The sequence below is a fragment of the Leuciscus leuciscus genome, assembly GCF_965113295.1.
Source record: "Leuciscus leuciscus genome assembly, chromosome: 11".
In the NCBI taxonomy this organism is placed as follows: Eukaryota; Metazoa; Chordata; class Actinopteri; order Cypriniformes; family Leuciscidae; genus Leuciscus; species Leuciscus leuciscus.
The window spans coordinates 32181715-32201767 of NC_138735.1; the positions used below are offsets into that span (position 1 = coordinate 32181715).

The following is a 20053-nucleotide window of genomic DNA, read 5'->3' on the forward strand; positions in this document are numbered from 1 at the left end:
AACATTGGTGGTTTGATGTCCTGTCGTACCTCTGGTACATCAGTATTTAGCTGGTTTGCGTATTTTCGGCTCTTCGGTTTTTGTAACTCATTTTATACCAGAAATTCACTCTGAACTGCAGCCCCTGATTCATATATATATATAATTTTGAATTTTTGTTTGTCAAGAAGAAATTCCTCTACAAAATAGCTATACACAGGATCCCTGCGGTCATCACAAACCTGGAGATATCAGGGAATTTTAACCCTATAAAACCTAGTGTATCATATTTGATACGCAAATTTCTAAGGCCTATAAATTGTTAACATACCTTTTTTTTAGCAAGTAAAAGGCTTTTAGTATAATTGTAAAAATGTCCACCTTCAGCTTGTAGTTCTTGTCTTTTTGCTGTGAAATGTCAGATTTTTGTTTGTAATATTTCAAAATGTACATTTAATGGACTGAAGCGACCATGTTTATTTGATTATCCACACATCGTGTTCAAATGTAGCAAATATGATCATTAGGATTTTGAAGGTTTATTTGTTCATCATTGTATTGCATTGCATTATATGTTTTAAAACTAGAGCTTTGATCATAAAACTAAGCATTTAAAAATCATCTTACTAAGACATATTATTGGCTCATATAGTGACAACTGATATTTAGATGCATTTTATGTCAGTAGTCTATGTCTTTGTGCATATAAACATCAGCACCATATTGCATTTTTTTTTTGTTCAGTTTGAATAAAATGTAGCTATTTTTTCTACCTCGAGTTTGAGATCCATATTCTCACTATATGAGCCATAAAAGCCTGATGTATCAAAAATGATAATCAACAAGCATCATATTATTTCATATGTCAGGCTTTTCAGGTTTCAAATGATTTCAAAGAGTCATAAAATCCTCGATTACTGAAGTCATGGCAGAGTGATAGGAATAGCTTGTCATGAACAATAAATTGTCTTGAATGAAATGTCTATAAAATGTTGAAAAATCAATTACCTTGAAAATATTAAAGTCAAGGAAATCATTGGCTGAAATCTGTGGGAACCCTGAACACAATTTTATTTAAGTATAGCATTAGACAATGCATAAAGTATTTTAAATAAATATAGTCCTTTCAGAGACAACAGAGACTAACTTAGCATTGTAGATCTATTGAATTACCATTACGGTTCAGACATCTGGCCGATTGCGTCCTCGTACTGTAAATACTGCTGATCAATTAATCGTCCTCATGAGATTCTTGCCTGGAGATTTCAACAGGGAGTGATTGTAGACGTTATGAAGGCATGCACAATGAAAACGATCTCACTTGTTGAACACTTGCACCTTGTTAGCGTGACCTTTGCTGCTTAGTTGTCTTCACTTAGTGGGACGTCTAATAATAGCTTATGGTCACAACTCGTCACTTTGGCTGCAACCATACTTGTCTGTTGGCAAACCATGAGTTATAATAATAGCCTTTATACAAACACATCTCATTAAAAAAGTGATTTAATTTCTATAATCTTCATAATGTCAGTAGTAAATGATCATGAAGTGAACTAGACCAAAATACGAAAACCAACTAAGATGATGTACTCCATTACAAGGGCAGGCAACCAAACGCTTGACCCGACAGAAAGACGACACCCCATTTGTCTCACTTGTCTTGTGACAATGGACGCATGCACAAAATATTACAGTAAGGCCATCACTGCTTTAACTTCACAGCTGCAATAAAACAAAGTGGTCCATCACTCTTCCCTTATTTATATTTATCTTTCAGTGAAACGTTCCACTGTGTTACATAAATGGATGAGCTTCTGTCTGCAGCCAAACCACTGATTCTCAATCAATGGGCGTCACTTTCCAGGAATTTCACAGGGTTATCTTTATACCCAAGGACAAAAGAGATGATCCTGTGCCAGGGAAGCAAGGAATCATTTCATCTGTCGCTCATTGACCTTCAACCCATCTGAACTCGTGATAGGACCCGTGATAACACTGTGACATTTCAGACTTCTGTGTGTTTTCCTGAAAATACAGTCCCATTAATAAAAATAATTTTACTATTGTTGCATAATTAGTCAAAGCAAGTGAAGTCTTTATGGCCTTATAACATGGGAAATAGTGCTTTCTTTAAAATGATGTTGATGCATTAGGAGAAAAAGAATGCAAGCGAACACCATTGTTGAATTTCAAAAGTTACTTTATTAGGATGACTTACCCATCTGGTGATTCGCCTGTGACTTTAATTAGACAAAGTTAGTTTAGAACAAAAACAGAGGTATGCCCTCATACTGTAGAATTTATGATACGACACAAGCTAATAATGCTGTGTTTTTCAGATTAGCTTGATTTGGCATATTTTGAATGCAGATAGGACTTAATGGTCAAAGCGTTGAGGTTTGTCATGCTGATTTAAATTGTCCCCCTGTAATTATTTTCCATTATGAGATGTAGTTGGCAGCGGTGGAATGACTATATGAAAAACTATGCTTATCCCTCCCTACATCAGCCAAACCAAGCACAAAAGCAGTTTGCCATAACAAGGTGCCAACTCCCTTATTTAGATAGATAGTCACTTTATAAAAGAGAGGAAGGACTCTCTATTGAGAGGATCTTCAGCTTCAGCCATTCAACTTTCCCTCAAGCCTACAACTTGTAAACAGGTAATTCAAAATATTCTTTCTTTATACAAATTTTTCAAAGTTATAACTTTGGAATTCATGTTAATGCATTTGCAGCGTTTGCAGTGATAATCTCTGTGGTGGAAGCGGTCAGAGGTAAAGCATCTCATATCAGTGTTTCATGGTCATAATGCATGTTTCATAATGACATCTGTGCAGTTATTTTACATCATAATAGCAATACTGCATCATTAACAATAGTGAAATGATTGATTGTGGCATGAAGCACATTTAACAACTTATCAAATATGTATGATAGAAGATTTTGATGTTTTTTGCAGATCTAGGAAAACAAACTGCCTTAGTGTTTCCTGTAATTTATAGTAAAAGATTTTTGTATGCATTTTTATTAAGATTTTCTTACTATTTTGTTCATTTTTTTCAAAGCTTTGAATGTTTGTTTAGTGAAAATGGCATTTCTATTTTTATTTATTACTTTGCTATTTTTGTGTCTTAAGTGCCCAAATATTCTCCAATATATAATATCTCGTATATTAATCTGTTTGCATACACTTACAAACAGCAGGCTAGGTGAAACATGGGAGATGTCGCGATGGAGGAGTTTGGACCTGCTGCTCCGTACCTCAGAAAGTCAGACAGGGAGCGACTGGAGGCCCAAACGCGCCCCTTCGACATGAAGAAGGAATGTTTCGTCCCTGATCCTGAGGAGGAGTTTGTGAAAGGAACCATTGTGAGTCGGGACGGTGATAAAGTCACCTGTGAGACTGAAAAAGGCAAAGTAAGTTCAGGTTAAACAAGTGATCATTATTGATTATTACTTCACTGCATTAGAGGAACTTATTGTTATGAGTAATAACTCTTTGAGTATGTGCCCTTTACAGACAGTAACTGTGAAGGAGGATGATGTTCACCCCCAGAACCCGCCAAAGTTTGATAAAATTGAGGACATGGCGATGTTCACCTTCCTGCACGAGCCCGCTGTGCTGTTTAACCTCAAAGAGCGTTACGCAGCCTGGATGATCTACGTGAGTCGAGTCTTAAAACACTCACGCATTCTCTTTATCGTGGATGAGTAGATCTAAACCTTCTGTGAATCTCTTACAGACCTACTCTGGGCTCTTCTGTGTCACTGTGAATCCCTACAAGTGGCTGCCAGTGTACAACCAGGAAGTCGTCAATGCCTATAGAGGAAAGAAGAGGAGTGAAGCTCCTCCACACATCTTCTCCATCTCAGACAACGCCTACCAGTACATGCTGTCAGGTGCGTCTACTTGACACCAGTGGTTCTACCTAATCAAGTGGTTTTACTTCAGTTTTCAGGACACAGTAAATGACAGTGAATTTGCTTGTAATCCTTGTAGCAACTTGTTTGTAATGTTGTTGTATAAGTGGTGTCCAGTCATTTTTAATTTAATTTGATATCATATTTGAGGTTTTTGAGAATGTCACAGTTTGCCCATGCAATTTGACTAGCTTCTATCAAGTGACAGATTCATAGAAACAACAGTTTGATGTATGACATTTAACTTCACTAACGAAAAATATGGGAAGCACATACAGTATTTCGCTATTCTAACTATGCCCAATGTTTGGTTAGTTGCTTTTCAGTAACTCTTTCCCCACCAGCGGGTTTTTATTATAATTTTTTTTAAGTTGCCAGCCAGCACCAGCAAAAAAAAGAGAACAAAAAAAACAACATTTTATTCTAGCTTCATGCAACTCTTGAATGTGTGTAAGTTTCATAAAAAATCAAGATTTTGATCTAAAAGCTGAGAAAATCGCGTTTTTGTCAAAGACTTCGTCCGGATCGGATTGAGTAGATTAAGTCCATCAACACCCCCAAAGCTTCGCAGTCCTATAGCTTGTCCATGACTGAAAATCTTGTCAATGGCAGAGAAAGAATTAAATGCATTCAGCATTTTTTTTTTACCCTGTTTTTTGATGACCGCTTCAGAACAGAGTTTGTTTAGAACATAACTGTATTGTTTCATATTTTCATTGCCCATTTCAGACAGAGAAAACCAGTCTATTCTTATCACGTGAGTTGACTTCTGCGTATCACTTTCTATAATAGTTCAGTTTTATATAAAACTGTGTGGTGCTTAATATTTGATCTTTCTACCCCAAGTGGAGAATCTGGTGCTGGAAAGACTGTGAACACCAAGAGAGTAATCCAGTACTTTGCCAGCATTGCTGCTAGTCCTACAAAGAAGGAAACCAGTGATAAGAAGGTAAACGGAGGAGATCTGAATTAAAACAAAACATTTATCGAACTGCCATTATCTTTGATTGTCATTCACCATACACACATGTCTAATATTATGTTTTCTAGGGTACTCTGGAGGATCAAATCATCCAGTGTAATCCTGCTCTTGAGGCCTTTGGGAATGCCAAGACCATCAGGAACGACAACTCTTCCAGATTTGTAAGTGAATGAAATAGCAGTGAAAACTGAATACAGCTGAAAAGACATAACGATTTTTATTTTTTCGAACAGGGCAAGTTCATCCGCATTCACTTCGCAGCAAATGGCAAACTCGCTTCTGCAGATATCGAGACTTGTAGGAACACTTATGCTTAGTTTCATATTGAAATAATACAAATAAATGCATGATAGTAATGATTTTTAAACTAAATGTTCTCTGTGACAGATCTTCTGGAGAAATCTCGTGTGACTTTCCAGCTCAAGGCTGAGAGAGACTACCACATCTTCTACCAGATCCTGTCTCAGAAGAAACCAGAACTTTTAGGTGGGCAAATTTTTTTACAACCAAATATCTATAATTTTGTTTGAAAATGCATTACAACATGACGTCTAAGTGCTCTGTGTCCTTTCTCTCAGAGATGCTGCTGATCACAGCAAACCCTTATGATTACGCCTTCATCTCTCAAGGAGAGACACAAGTGGCCTCTATTGTTGATGCTGACGAGCTGATGGCTACTGACGTGTGTTATCAGCTAATAATTACAATTAATACATTTTGATCTTACGTTCTAAAGATGAATTTTTACTGAAAATACAAGAAAGAAGAATATGAGGCATTTATCATGTTAAATTAATGATATTTGCTGTAGGAAGCGTTCGATGTGTTGGGCTTCACCCATGAGGAGAAGAACAGCATCTACAAGCTGACTGGTTCCGTCATGCACTTTGGCAACATGAAGTTCAAACAGAAGCAAAGAGAGGAACAGGCTGAGGCTGATGGGACTGAGGGTCAGTATTGGGACAAAATGGTGACATATTGCATTGGTTAATAGAAGATTCATTACCATCAACCATCTTCTTTTATTGACGACAGATGCTGATAAAGCATCTTATCTGATGGGCCTGAACTCTGCTGATCTCATCAAGGCTCTGTGCCACCCAAGAGTCAAAGTAGGAAATGAGTGGGTCACCAAGGGACAGAATGTCCAGCAGGTGGAGACCATTTCATGATCTCATTAACTTAACTTATTAAAAGCATACGTTTTCTGTAATATTTAATTATATTATCACTGTCGGACAGGTGTACTATGCTGTTGGCGCTCTTTCCAAATCAGTGTACGAGAAGATGTTCCTTTGGATGGTTGTGAGAATCAACCAATCCCTGGACACCAAACAGCCTCGCCAGTACTTCATTGGTGTGCTGGACATTGCTGGATTTGAGATCTTTGAAGTAAGCTGAAATCAATTGATTATTATTGTTGAAGAACTTTGGTTCTTTGTTACTTTGCCATTGTGATTCCACAATATATTCCACCTGCAGTTCAACACCTTTGAGCAGCTGTGCATCAACTTCACTAATGAGAAGTTGCAACAGTTCTTCAACCACCACATGTTTGTGCTGGAGCAAGAGGAATACAAGAAGGAGGGCATTGAGTGGGTGTTTATTGACTTCGGCATGGACTTGCAGGCTTGCATTGATCTCATTGAAAAGGTGGGTGTACAAAACCTTTTTTCTGAATATCTAATCTAGAAGCTTTCCCCACCATTGATGGAAAGTTTCACTGTTTCACTGTTATAAGGTAGGGGGCGCTATTACACATTTTCTGAAAGAGTAAAGAATCTTTGGATCAAAATACTGGTGAAAAAGTAGCAAAAACAAGCGATAAAAGCTTTGCTTATGCACGTTAAATAATATTATTCGTTATTATAAATAACGTTATTCAGTTACTGAATGAAATGTTGACCCAGGACGAGGTACGGGACTGTGGAAGCTTTGGGGGTGTTAATGGAACTGATCTACACCATCTACGTTTTCATCATCATTCTGATGCCCATTCGGATGAAGTCCGATTTTCACCGCTTTTTGTTTGAAATATTGCTTAATTTAATTTAACTTACCCACATGTACAGGAGTTGATAAAAAAAAAAGAATGCATGAAGCTAGAATATTTTGTTTGTTTAAAAGCAGAGACTCTGTTCTTTCTTTTTATATAGTGGATGTTCAGATATTCATACAACAAAATATTCTGGGGTCATGACATTTTTGTGAAACTGATCAAAAATACTGGCGGTAACTGGCAAAAAAAAAAAATGCTGGTGGGGAAAGAGTTAATATCCATTTTGCTTTAAGTTACATTCATTTTGTTGCTTTCTCTATAGCCCATGGGTATCATGTCCATCCTTGAAGAGGAGTGCATGTTCCCCAAAGCCAGTGATGCAACATTTAAAGCTAAGCTTTATGACAACCATTTGGGAAAATCAAACAACTTCCAGAAGCCCAGGATTGTCAAGGGTAAACCAGAGGCCCATTTCTCCCTGGTTCACTACGCTGGCACTGTGGACTACAACATCATGAACTGGCTGGTGAAGAACAAGGATCCTCTTAATGAGACTGTTGTTGGCCTCTATCAGAAGTCCACCATGAAAATGTTGTCTCAGCTGTTTGCCAATTATGCTGGTGCTGACTCAGGTGTGTTGTGCTGATGACATGATTCTTGAGAAAAATAAGGACTTAGAGCAAGGTTGATGTTAAGAATTATGTTTTTTTCCCCAACAGTCGCAGAGGGAGGAGGTGGTGGTGGCGGCAAAGGAAAGGAGAAGAAGAAAAAGGGCTCTTCTTTTCAGACGGTGTCTGCCCTCCACAGGGTAACATATAGAGTGCTTTTCGTGCTGATTCATAATGAACTGTATTATTTAGTATAGCTTGGTTTCTTCATTTATGTAAACAGCATGACCTAATATGTATATATATAAATGGGAGCGCCATGGATAATATCTATCCACAGGAGAACTTGAACAAGCTGATGACCAACTTGAGGTCAACTCACCCTCACTTTGTGCGCTGCATCATCCCCAATGAGACTAAGACTCCTGGTGCGATGGAGAATCCTCTGGTCATGCACCAGCTGCGCTGTAACGGTGTGCTGGAGGGCATCAGGATCTGCAGAAAGGGATTCCCCAACAGGATCCTGTATGGAGATTTCAAGCAGAGGTACATTCACTTATAAATACGAGACATGTGAGTTGCACTTGGGTCAAAAACTTGCTGACTTGAGAAAACAGCCACATTATGCCATGAGACTTGACATTTTCAAATTACACAAATGTGTGTAAATGACAAAAATTAAAGGCCATTCAATAATTTAGCTTGTTTAAAAAAATCCATATATCGATGCTGCCAATGGCAAAATCAACACTATTTAAAAACTTTAATTTTAAATATGCAACAACAGATACCGTATCCTGAATCCTGCTGCCATCCCAGATGGTCAGTTCATTGACAGCAGGAAAGGAGCTGAGAAGTTATTGGGCTCTTTGGAAATTGACCACAACCAGTATAAATTTGGACATACAAAGGTATATATGCTGATTAGTAATTGCTTTGTAGATTGTGTAAATCTGTGTAGTTTTATTTATTTATTTATTTTATTTGTTCTCCTATCCCATTCTATTTGAAGGCTGACATTCCTAAAAAGTGTACCTAGTCTCTGGGGAACTTGCAGCATTGCTCTTTAAGTTTGTGCATGATTTGTTTTATGCTTTTGATAGATTGCCTGTTATGTCTATCTGTTGATCGTAGGTCATTGAAATATTTTTTTTTAGGTATTCTTCAAGGCGGGTCTACTCGGTACCCTTGAAGAAATGAGAGACGACCGTCTTGCTCTCATTATTACCAATATTCAAGCTAGATCACGTGGTCTTCTCGCAAGGCTTGAATTCCAGAAGCTTGTTGAACGAAGGTAACTCGGTGGGCATTAAATCTGTCAATGCATCATAAAAAGAGACAAAAAGAACAGTTTTATTTTGCAGAGATGCCTTGCTTGTGATCCAGTGGAATGTACGTGCCTTCATGGGTGTCAAGAATTGGCCCTGGATGAAGCTCTACTTCAAAATCAAACCACTGCTGAGATCTGCTGAGGCGGAGAAAGAGATGGCCAACATGAAGGAAGAATTCCTGAAGTTGAAGGAGGCTTATGCCAAATCTGAAGCCCGCAGAAAGGAGCTTGAGGAAAAGATGGTTTCTCTTCTCCAAGAGAAGAATGACCTGACACTCCAAGTCCAAACTGTAAGTTTACGATTTTATTAATTCATGACTAAATAGCAACTATACTTATGATTTAATTATACAAAGACATTAAAATATATATACATCATTTTTTGTACCTGTAAACAGGAGCAAGATAATCTTTGTGATGCTGAGGAGAGATGTGAGGGTCTGATCAAGAATAAGATCCAGCTTGAGGCCAAACTCAAAGAGCTGACTGAGAGACTGGAGGATGAAGAGGAAATGAATTCTGAGCTGACTTCAAAGAAACGAAAGCTGGAGGATGAATGTTCTGAGCTCAAGAAGGACATTGATGATCTTGAGCTCACTTTGGCCAAAGTGGAGAAAGAGAAACATGCCACTGAGAACAAGGTCAGTTTTCAACACTGAGCAAGTTAGAGATAAAAGAATGGTGTGTTAAGAGATTCTTGATTCAATTATACAATTTTACAGGTTAAAAACCTGACAGAAGAGATGGCAGCTTTGGATGAGATCATAGCTAGGCTGACCAAGGAGAAGAAAGCTCTTCAGGAGGCCCATCAGCAAACACTGGATGACCTCCAGAGTGAGGAAGACAAAGTCAACACACTCACCAAAGCCAAAGCCAAGCTGGAGCAACAAGTGGATGATGTGAGTGGTTTGTTGACTCTTGTGTTGTAGATGAAAAAGGTGACATTTACAATGCTGAAAAAAATATTTTCCTTCCAGCTTGAGGGTTCCCTGGAACAGGAAAAGAAGATTCGTATGGATCTGGAGAGGGCAAAGAGGAAACTCGAGGGAGACTTAAAGTTGACCCAAGAGAGCGTGATGGACCTGGAAAATGACAAACAGCAAATGGAAGAGAGGATTAAAAAGTGTGTTTTCCAGAGGGTGAAATAATTATTCAAGAAACAGCTCACAATCTGAATCCTTATTAATAATGGTAATCAAATATGTTCTGCAACACAGGAAGGATTTTGAGATCAGCCAGCTCAGTAGCAGGATTGAAGATGAGCAGGCAATGGCAGGCCAACTCCAGAAGAAACTGAAGGAGCTGCAGGTAAACTTTATGATTCTTAAAAACGTAGGCAATTATGAATTCTAGCTTTAAATTTTGTTTTCCTTCACATTACCAGGCCCGAATTGAAGAGCTTGAAGAAGAGCTGGAGGCTGAGAGAGCTGCCCGTGCTAAAGTTGAGAAACAGAGAGCTGATCTGTCCAGAGAACTGGAGGAGATCAGTGAGAGGTTGGAGGAGGCTGGTGGAGCCACTGCTGCCCAGATTGAGATGAACAAGAAACGTGAAGCTGAGTTCCAGAAACTGCGCAGAGACCTTGAAGAGTCCACTCTGCAACATGAGTCCACTGCGGCTACACTGAGGAAGAAACATGCAGACAGTGTGGCTGATCTGGGAGAGCAAATCGACAACCTCCAGAGAGTGAAGCAGAAGCTGGAGAAAGAGAAGAGTGAACTCAGACTGGAACTGGACGATGTGGTCTCCAATATGGAGCAGCTTGCCAAGTCCAAGGTGATGAATTCTTGTTTTCTTCACCTCAGGTGTTCTTTAGAATAACATGTTCTTAATGCTTTATTTGATATTATTTAATTACATAATATCTATCCAGGCAAACTTAGAGAAAATGTGCAGGACTCTTGAGGACCAGATGTCAGAATATAGAACAAAATATGAAGAAGGACAACGCAGCATCAATGACTTAACCATGCAAAAGGCTAGGTTACAAACCGAAAATGGTATGTATTATTACTTTATTCTGTGCATTGTTAGACTAATTATCAAGACCACACACTACTTTCTGTAATGTACTGGTTTATATATATATATATATATATATATATATATTTATTTATTTATTTAGGGGAGCTATCTAGACAGCTGGAAGAAAAGGATTCCTTGGTCTCTCAGCTAACAAGAGGCAAGCAGTCCTATACCCAGCAGATTGAGGACCTCAAGAGACAATTAGAGGAGGAAATCAAGGTATTGCAACCCATGTTGGTACCTGAATCCACAAGTTTAGAGTACCACAGTGTAGCAGTCCTAAACCTAAACGACTACACTAACCCATCACCCAATAAACTCTTCTAAGAGCAGTGGGATCCAAACCCACATGCCTTAAAGGGGACTGTAGTCTTTTACTACAGCTTTGTGCCATTCCCATTAACAGAAAACATTAACTGTAAATATCTTATAGGCTAAGAATGCTCTGGCCCATGCAGTTCAGTCTGCTCGTCATGATGCTGATCTGCTGAGGGAGCAATATGAGGAGGAGCAAGAAGCCAAGGCTGAGCTACAGCGTAGTCTGTCCAAGGCAAACTCTGAGGTGGCTCAGTGGAGAACCAAGTATGAAACTGATGCCATCCAGAGGACTGAGGAGCTGGAGGATGCTAAGTGAGAAGCAGGAAATATTTGGGTTTCCCATGTAGCATACCATACAAACATCTGACTTTGTTCTGTAAGCCAAGAATTTGTAAAAGCCCCACTAATTTATTTTGGAACAAATTCTGTTTATTCATGAAGGAAAAAACTTGCTCAGCGTCTGCAAGATGCAGAAGAAGCTGTGGAAGCTGTTAATGCTAAATGCTCCTCTCTGGAGAAGACAAAGCACAGGCTGCAGAATGAGATTGAAGATCTCATGGTGGATGTGGAGAGATCCAATGCTGCTGCTGCTGCTCTGGACAAGAAGCAAAGAAACTTTGACAAGGTGAATGCATAAAACCCTTACAGATAAATAATCTTTGTGTTCATTCAGCTCCAATGGTAACTAATCAAAGTCTGATTCTATCAACAGGTCCTAGCTGAATGGAAGCAGAAATATGAGGAGTCTCAGAGCGAGTTGGAAAGCTCCCAGAAGGAAGCCAGATCTCTGAGTACTGAACTATTCAAACTGAAGAACTCTTATGAGGAGTCTCTGGATCATTTGGAGACTATGAAGAGAGAAAACAAGAACCTCCAAGGTGCCCTTGATTTATTAGTCATCTGGGCATTCACATCATTTTCATAAACTTTTTGTATTTCTCTTGGCATTCTTATATATTAACCATTATTACTTTTCCTACCAAACAGAGGAGATTGCTGATCTCACTGAACAAATTGGTGAGAGTGGAAAAAACATTCATGAACTAGAGAAAATTCGAAAGCAGTTGGAGCAGGAGAAAACTGAAATTCAAGCAGCTCTGGAAGAGGCTGAGGTATATTTAGTGTGTTATGTGTAGATGTAGTAGGTCTAGTTTTTCTAGTTATACACCAGCAAGAAAACATTTGCTGCTAAATAAAGCTTAAAGTACTTTTTAATGGCTAAGTCTTTTAATTGGTCAGGGCTCCCTTGAGCATGAAGAGGGAAAGATTCTTAGAGCTCAGCTGGAGTTCAATCAGGTCAAAGCTGATATTGAACGTAAGCTGGCTGAGAAAGATGAAGAAATGGAGCAGGCCAAGAGGAACCAGCAGAGAGTGGTGGATACCCTGCAAAGCTCACTGGAATCAGAGACTCGCAGCAGGAATGAAGCTCTCAGGCTGAAGAAGAAGATGGAGGGAGACCTCAATGAGATGGAGATTCAGCTCAGCCAGGCAAACAGACAGGCATCAGAAGCCCAGAAGCAACTCAAGGGTCTCCATGGACATCTCAAAGTATGAAGAATCTTGAAATCAATGTTATAATGATTAGGTGAACATAGTTCTGCAGTCTTTTAATTTGAAAAAGTTTTATTTTACAGGATGCCCAACTGCAACTAGATGATGCTCTTCGTGCTAATGATGATCTCAAAGAGAACATCGCCATTGTGGAAAGACGCAACAATCTGCTGCAGGCTGAACTGGATGAGCTGAGATCCATGGTGGAACAAACTGAGAGAGGAAGGAAACTGGCTGAGCAGGAACTGCTGGATGTCAGTGAGAGAGTTCAGCTCCTGCATTCTCAGGTATGACACATCTGTACTAATACTATGCAAAATAAAGCCTAAATCCCTTCTTAGTAAACAATATCATCAAAAGACTATATGAATGTCAAAATTGTCCATGTTCAGAACACCAGCCTGCTGAATCAGAAGAAGAAGCTGGAGGGAGATAATACTCAGCTTCAGACTGAGGTTGAGGAGGCAGTGCAGGAGTGCAGGAATGCTGAGGAAAAAGCCAAGAAGGCCATCACTGATGCTGCCATGATGGCAGAGGAGCTGAAGAAGGAGCAGGACACCAGTGCTCATCTGGAGCGCATGAAGAAGAACATGGAGCAGACCATCAAGGACCTGCAGCACCGTCTGGATGAGGCTGAGCAGATCGCCATGAAGGGTGGCAAGAAGCAGGTCCAGAAACTGGAAGCTAGGGTTAGTTTACGAAACTCAGTTCTTAATAATGCATTTTCTATTTAAAATGCATTACTTTTGTGTCAGAGAAATTTCAGAGATCAATAGCCTTCTAGAGAACTGATCAATTTAAAATAATAATTTGTGGTTTCGGTAGGTGAGAGAGTTGGAAAATGAGGTGGAGATAGAACAGAGAAAGGCGAGTGAGTCTGTGAAAGGGATCCGTAAATATGAGAGACGCATCAAGGAGCTCACCTACCAGGTTATTTCTCTGTTCAATACAATATCCCCCAATTTTACCATCTTCAAACCACCAAGACCAAAAATAATCAAAAGTCTATTAACAGACTGAGGAAGACCGTAAGAATCTGGCTCGTCTTCAAGACCTGGTGGACAAACTCCAGCTGAAGGTCAAATCCTACAAGAGATCTGCTGAGGAGGCTGTAAGTTTATTGTCTGTACATTCCTGTACTATATATATATACTTGTTTGTATATTGTTTTTGCCAACAACCTTTTGATTTAATCAGGAGGAACAGGCTAATGCAAATCTGGGCAAGTTCCGTAAGATACAGCATGAGCTGGATGAGGCAGAGGAGAGGGCTGATATTGCTGAATCTCAGGTCAACAAGCTGAGAGCCAAGAGCCGTGATACAGGATCCAAGGTAAGTTAACTCAGTTAACCCAGAATTTGATCTGCTTATTATCATAGAGTTTAAGATGGCTCAATAAAGTAATGGGTAATGTTTTACTTTGAATGGTGAAAGGGTTAAAGACCATTTCGTAAATACAAGTTTCTAAAGCCTTTACCATTCAGTGATGCCAGATAAACTGTAAAATAAGTTAAAAGAGAATGACCTAAAGCATTTTGTGCTTATCGCTATTTCCTTGAGTGAGTCTAAGTTTTAATGTATTGCAAAAACTAAAATCAAATAACAAATATACCTTCCAAACACTTGTCTTTTCCTTGTCTCTTCCTCTCACAGAAAGGGCAAGATGAAGAGTGAAGCATCTTTCTGAAAAGCTTGTTTGGTTTGACTCTGTTCTTCTTGACTTCATTACCTGTAGTTCTGTAGAATAAAGATTGCAAATGAAACTTTTCTTGTGGTCTTTGTCATATTTGAAAACAATTATTTAAACAGTTATTTTATGTTTGGCAGGCACTTTTTACAAGTACAGGCTCCCTGGAGTAAACCACATACATAAATGTGTATATCTGTGTGTTTTTCAGTGACCTGATTAATTTTCAATGGGAATATGCAATTTGAAGCAACATGACTTACATAGATGATTGGTGATTTGTAGTCAACTTTAATTAACCCTCTGGGGTCTGAGGTGTTTTCTGGCCCTGGAGGTGTTCTGACATGCTCTGACATTTGTGCTTATTTCTGTTACTTGTAACATTTTCATGGCTTAAGTCTGATTACACTGTATTCAGCACAAACTCTGCTACAATAATATGAGCAGCATGTATGTAAAAGTTTGTAGTTTTGAGATAATTACGTTTATGCGTGGATTTTACTTACTGAAATAAGGCCATAAAACCCATACTGACTATTTGTTCACAAGACTTTTGAAAATTGTATCACACAGTCTAGAGTTTTTGCTCATTCACATAAAACGATATATTGATTTAAAATGTGTAAAACATGTTTTGTGTAAGAAAGCTGTATGCGAAGAGGCGTGAATAATCATGACATTTTATTTTTTGTGTGTTTCAGTTCAACTTTATATATTGCATATTTACACAAAAAAAAAATTCTGGGGGCCATGAAAATGCTGTGAAAATGATCAAAAATTTGAAAAAAAAAAATGCTGAAGAAATGCTAGCAACCAACAGTACAGTTCCTTGGCAAGCTAATCAGTGTAAATGAAGTAAAATGTGCACAGAGAGCCACAGAAGCAAAATACATCAGAACAATAGGCTGTTGCAACAATGTAAATAACATGCATAGGGCTGCACCTTAATAGTTGACTAAATGAGGCTTATGCAGGGCAGGAAATACAAACGGTCGCCTATCATCCATCGACCTCAAATATGGCTTATCATTTGAAACAAGTATCATGTAGTATCAACTTTACATGGCTACTCGCTCTAACGTTATTATAGATAAATGTGTGCTATTATTAGCCGCATATCCAAGTGTTTGTGCCGAGTGCGGAAGCTAAAGTATTAGCACGCGAAAAACATGAGATGGTGGCGCTGGTGCAATCACTTGTATTTTTTCCTGATAACAGAGGAAACAACTTAAAATACGCTGACATTTTTGGTCATGCAGATAATGTTTCAATTCAATTTGAACTCACAATAACAACAAAATGTTATGCTTTTGTAAAATAAAGAAAACAAACAGGGTGTGCTTTTTGCCATTTTGGTTTCCCTGAACTGGAGCACGTCACAAAAATGAACCGAACGCAGCGTATAGGCTACTTGCATCACAGACATGAGAAATATATCTATTGAAAGCTTGAAATGTCTACTTTTAAACTTACCTCCAGTCTTTGTGCTAAGCTAGGCTAGTGGTGGGTGCGTCAGACAGAGTTACGGCACGCACGGAGATGAGAAGGGTATGTATGGACTTATCTAACTCTGGGGGATACGGTGAATAAGCTAAAGTCCTAGAAAGTCAGCGTGTTCCTTTAACTATACTGTGGAGATGGCGTCAGCGTCGTCAACTTCATCTTTGGAGTTGAACACTGACTCAGAAAACACTTGTTTATTAATAAATAATGTCTCCTCGCTGTTTTTCAGACACAATCATAATCATGCGCTTTAGGACAGATTTAAATTATGCCTACAGGCTCATTATGGTTTAGTATCCCCCCCCCCCCCCCCCCCACCAGTATATATTAAATTAAATTAATATAAACTTGCGATTAGTTGACTAATGGCTTAAATGAATGACTACTAGATTTGCATAATTTAAAACAAAAGGTACTTTTACCTTGACATATGTATATCATTTTTACAGAATACAATATTAACATTTGCCACATCTTATTTACAAGTAAAAAAACAAAAAAAAACCTACCACATTATTTATTCTTTCAAGTGTGAATGAAACCCAAGACTCATTTCTTTGGTAGATCAGTTGGAGTTATAGTGTCATCCCCTGTATGCACGTTCTGTAGTAAGAAGGGTGCATCTCTGACAGACCAAAGTGTCCTCTAAACATCGTCCACACTGAAAATGATTGAACGTGAAAAATCATTGTAAGTAAGCCTTACATCTACAGAGCATCTAAAACCAATGTTCAAGTCTCACCTGCATCAAATGTCCATGTTCCTCTAGAGTGCATGAGACTTGAGACCTGCAAAACAAATTAAAATAATAATGTATTTAACAGTTCCAAATAAAAACTGCTAAATTAAACAATGGAAATTTGTTGAAGAGTCGCTGATTACAAGGCTAAACGCTGATGGCATAAAGAGAACCGTGTACACTGGTAAAACCAAGTATTAAATGTGAAGAACAGGCCAGTGCTAGAGGTGGAGTCTAACAGCTGAATGTAGGGAGGAGCTCCTCAAAGGATCACAGAGCAACCAGCCATCCTGCAACCTTAAACCACAGTAGAATGTGCTTGAGATATTTGAAGATATATTGCTATAAGTCAGAAGATAATAACTGCTGGCTTGACATCTTAAGACTCTGAAAAGCCCCTCATGATTTAAAAGAAATGTAGCAGCATCTTAAACTTTCACCCTTTTTGTTCACAAATGGTCTTAACAGTTAGTTGACCCCTTCAGACATCCAGCAACAGGTGCATAAAGAGAATAACAGATGAACATTGTTTATGAACAACAGGAGTTATTTTTTTTGGTTATTTGCATAAAGAACTTTTTTTAAATTATTATTCTAAAAGAACAAATGTTTATGCCAAGAAAACAACATGACTATTTCTTCTCTTTCTCCATGTCTTTTAACTCAATACGGGATAGAAAGTTGGGTAATAATAAACACTTGTCTTGTGACCAGCATCGTTTTGCCTCAATTGGCCATGTAACATAAGTAGTATGTATACGGCTCGCAAGGGTGCCAACATGTACCGCTTGACATTTATTTATGTGCTTGGAGACCTTTACAAATGAGGCATCTGCTTTATGTGTTCTCAATGTCCCTCATCAGTTGCTTCCATTTCGTCAGAGACTCAGTAGGAATTTCACAGGGTTATCTTTGTACTCAAGGACAATGGGAAGGAAACAATGTTGTAAGTGGTAAGAGGATGACTGACAGTCAGACACAGACCTCCATATGCATCGATGCAAACGTTGCACGAAGTTCATGGTGCATTGTGCACATAGTTGTTGCATACACTTCTACAAAGGGCTGATGATACAGTTTAGCATTTTAGGTTAAAAAAGGTCTAGTAGCATGAAAGTAATGTTATTGGAATATTGGTACATCAAGTTCAGTTGGATCATCCACTCAAAAAAGTCAATTCTGTCATCACCCACTCACCCTCATATGGTTCAAAATTTAATGACACTTTGTTTTGTTTAACACATATTTTGAAGATGTCAGTGTGTTTCTGTCCATACAATGCTGTTTGTACCCCAGCATTCTTCTAAATAGAGCATTCTCTTTTGTTTTCCACAGAAGGACGAAATATATGCAATCTTGATTGGAATGAGATGAGGGTAAGTGATGACAGAAGTTTCACTCTTTTTAGTGAAATACAGAAGCAACTAAAAGTGAACAAAAGTGAGAAGAGTTGTTAGAATTTTTACAATGGACATTGTGAAATGTGACCGAGGATGAACTTATTGTAGAGGCTTTACACTTTTAGGCCTTCGGATCTTGACTTAGCGGACAACACTGTGCTGCTGAACACATTGAAAAATTCAATCTGAAAATGTTGTCAAGTTGAATGACCAATGTTCTAGATAACCTGGGTTTTGGGTTGCTGCTGATATAAAAAAGTATGGATTGTCTGCCAAACTGGACAAATTAGACACAGTTCCGATGATGAATATTATGTTGACATTGAGGAGAGGTTGTGTGTACATTAATTTAAACAGGCAGTGAGATCAGTCTGCTGGAGAAATACATAAATGGATGCTGGTTGTAGAGATCACACAAGCTGTTCTTCTCAATCATTTAGGAGCACCCAGGAAGAATTTCACAGGTTATCTTTGTCCTCAAGTGTGAAGGCAAAGGAACAATGGCTTGTCAGCGATGAAGGCCTGAGTGAAGCGATCACACCAACTGTAAACTGACCTCGGCCCTTACGGATTCAGTTGCGGCTGCTCGAATGGATATAAAGCATCTATGATGGACAGAGTGAACTTATACTTGGCTTGTCCTTGAGCAAGGTACAGATCAGTTGATACAAAAAATGAGAAGCATTTTCTTTGAGCCAACAGCTGTTAACCAATGTAAAAAAACATTCTCTTTTTTTCAGTTATCAGACAATATACAATAAAAAAAATAGTTATGATTGATAACACAATGGTAAAATGCAGCAGGATTGTGATTTCAGCAACTTTCCAGTTTCCTTTGCATTCCACCATTTTGTGTCATCTTAATATTTCTCCAGAATCCCCTTACCTTACATGTGGTAAATTGCATTTTTGACTGTAATTTAGAAGCATAAATAAGTTGAATGAAAGTACATCTATTGACAAAGTACACTGGTCCTTACTGGCATGAATTATACCCTATAGAAAATAAACGTACACCTGCCTCCAGCAGACACCCAGCCCATATGCTTCTTAACCAAATGCAGACATTGACATGCTTCAGAAATTCCTGCAACCCAATTTAGAGGACCTCTTACAATATAAAAAGGGGTGGAGAGTCTATGGCCTCAGACAGGTTTTCTATCATATCATCAAACGGTAAGCCTTCTGGGACGCCTCGGACTTTATGAATCCCTGACATTATTAACAATTCCTTTGGTGTACAGTATATTACCTCTTAGGCACAGAGAGAACAAGTTTTTCAAGTTGCCCTTTTGCTCATTATTGACTATAATGTAACATATAGTAGACAAATGTTTGATATTAAACAAGTAATTCTGCTTTATATTTGTGTGTGACCCTAGGACAGTAAACCATCAGTGTCAGGAGAGTTGAACTGCAAAGGTAAGTGACCCTGACAGACACTCAACATCACTGACTGCAGTAGACTAATCTCATATGAGTTATTCATTTATTAGAAATCCTACTGTATTACAATATACAGTACAGTCTTACATTATTTAGACACTTAAGCCACACTTATAAATGCCTGAATGTTGCATTGTATGTGCGTGCCGTGCCTCAAATGCTGCAAGATCCTTTCTTTTCACTAATTTTTGGCTCAATGTGTTCAAATCAATTGCCGATTTTTAGTGAATGTATGAAAACTCCTCAAGTTCGCACTGTAGAAAATCACATTAACTATCAACATATTCCTCAAACTACAAATAAACTAGATTACACTGTATTCTAGTTTTAAACAGAACCATTTTTATTTTTGCTTGAAAATGTCATTGTGTTATGTGTCTTAAAAATGTGTTAATTATCTTGTTTTTGTGTCTTAAGTGTCCAAACATGCTCCTATATATAACATGCTCCTATTAATAATTTTTCATAATTGTTCATGTTTCATGTTGGCGTTATGATTAATTGGGGATTTTAAATAGTTACAAAGTGCAATTGCACGATGATGACATTTCTCTACATTAAAAT

The 20053-nt window shown here is 38.3% G+C and overlaps 1 protein-coding gene and 1 long non-coding RNA gene across 4 annotated transcripts; one reads left to right on the forward strand and one right to left on the reverse strand.

The window, feature by feature from the left end:
• Positions 1–87: 87 nt before the first annotated feature.
• LOC309508892 (myosin-7-like) lies at positions 88–14481 on the forward strand. 3 transcript variants are annotated; one of them, XM_082183417.1, is made up of 37 exons: positions 88–3399; positions 3503–3646; positions 3726–3882; positions 4633–4660; positions 4750–4852; positions 4954–5046; positions 5119–5182; positions 5273–5371; positions 5464–5567; positions 5697–5835; positions 5921–6039; positions 6128–6277; positions 6368–6538; positions 7207–7516; positions 7604–7692; positions 7833–8038; positions 8280–8403; positions 8650–8786; positions 8857–9112; positions 9221–9463; positions 9545–9721; positions 9800–9945; positions 10040–10130; positions 10207–10596; positions 10694–10820; positions 10946–11064; positions 11279–11475; positions 11605–11788; positions 11876–12041; positions 12151–12275; positions 12403–12711; positions 12798–13001; positions 13107–13403; positions 13540–13644; positions 13730–13825; positions 13912–14046; positions 14368–14481. In XM_082183417.1, exons 1-37 carry the CDS (start codon positions 3199–3201, stop codon positions 14386–14388), a joined length of 5826 nt encoding a protein of 1941 aa, XP_082039543.1. In that variant the 5' UTR covers positions 88–3198; the 3' UTR covers positions 14389–14481. The 3 variants fall into 3 exon arrangements, with proteins under 3 accessions (XP_082039543.1, XP_082039544.1, XP_082039545.1); XM_082183418.1 differs by having other exon boundaries at positions 7610–7692; XM_082183419.1 differs by having other exon boundaries at positions 7616–7692.
• Positions 8003–19452, reverse strand: LOC309508999. Its single transcript, XR_014209761.1, has 5 exons — positions 16787–19452; positions 16647–16692; positions 16414–16565; positions 14327–14451; positions 8003–8015 (listed from the first exon to the last, which is right to left on the reverse strand). It is a non-coding gene; the product is annotated as an uncharacterized lncRNA (long non-coding RNA).
• Positions 19453–20053: the final 601 nt, after the last annotated feature.

Excerpts from the sequence above, each read along its gene's own strand:
- LOC309508892 (XM_082183417.1), top strand. The coding sequence starts at position 3,199 with ATGGGAGATGTCGCGATGGAGGAGTTTGGACCTGCTGCTCCGTACCTC. Across the intron at positions 4,853-4,953 it reads AGGAAACCAGTGATAAGAAG|GGTACTCTGGAGGATCAAAT; the intron begins GTAAACGGAGGA and ends TATGTTTTCTAG. Across the intron at positions 6,040-6,127 it reads AGGGACAGAATGTCCAGCAG|GTGTACTATGCTGTTGGCGC; the intron begins GTGGAGACCATT and ends ACTGTCGGACAG.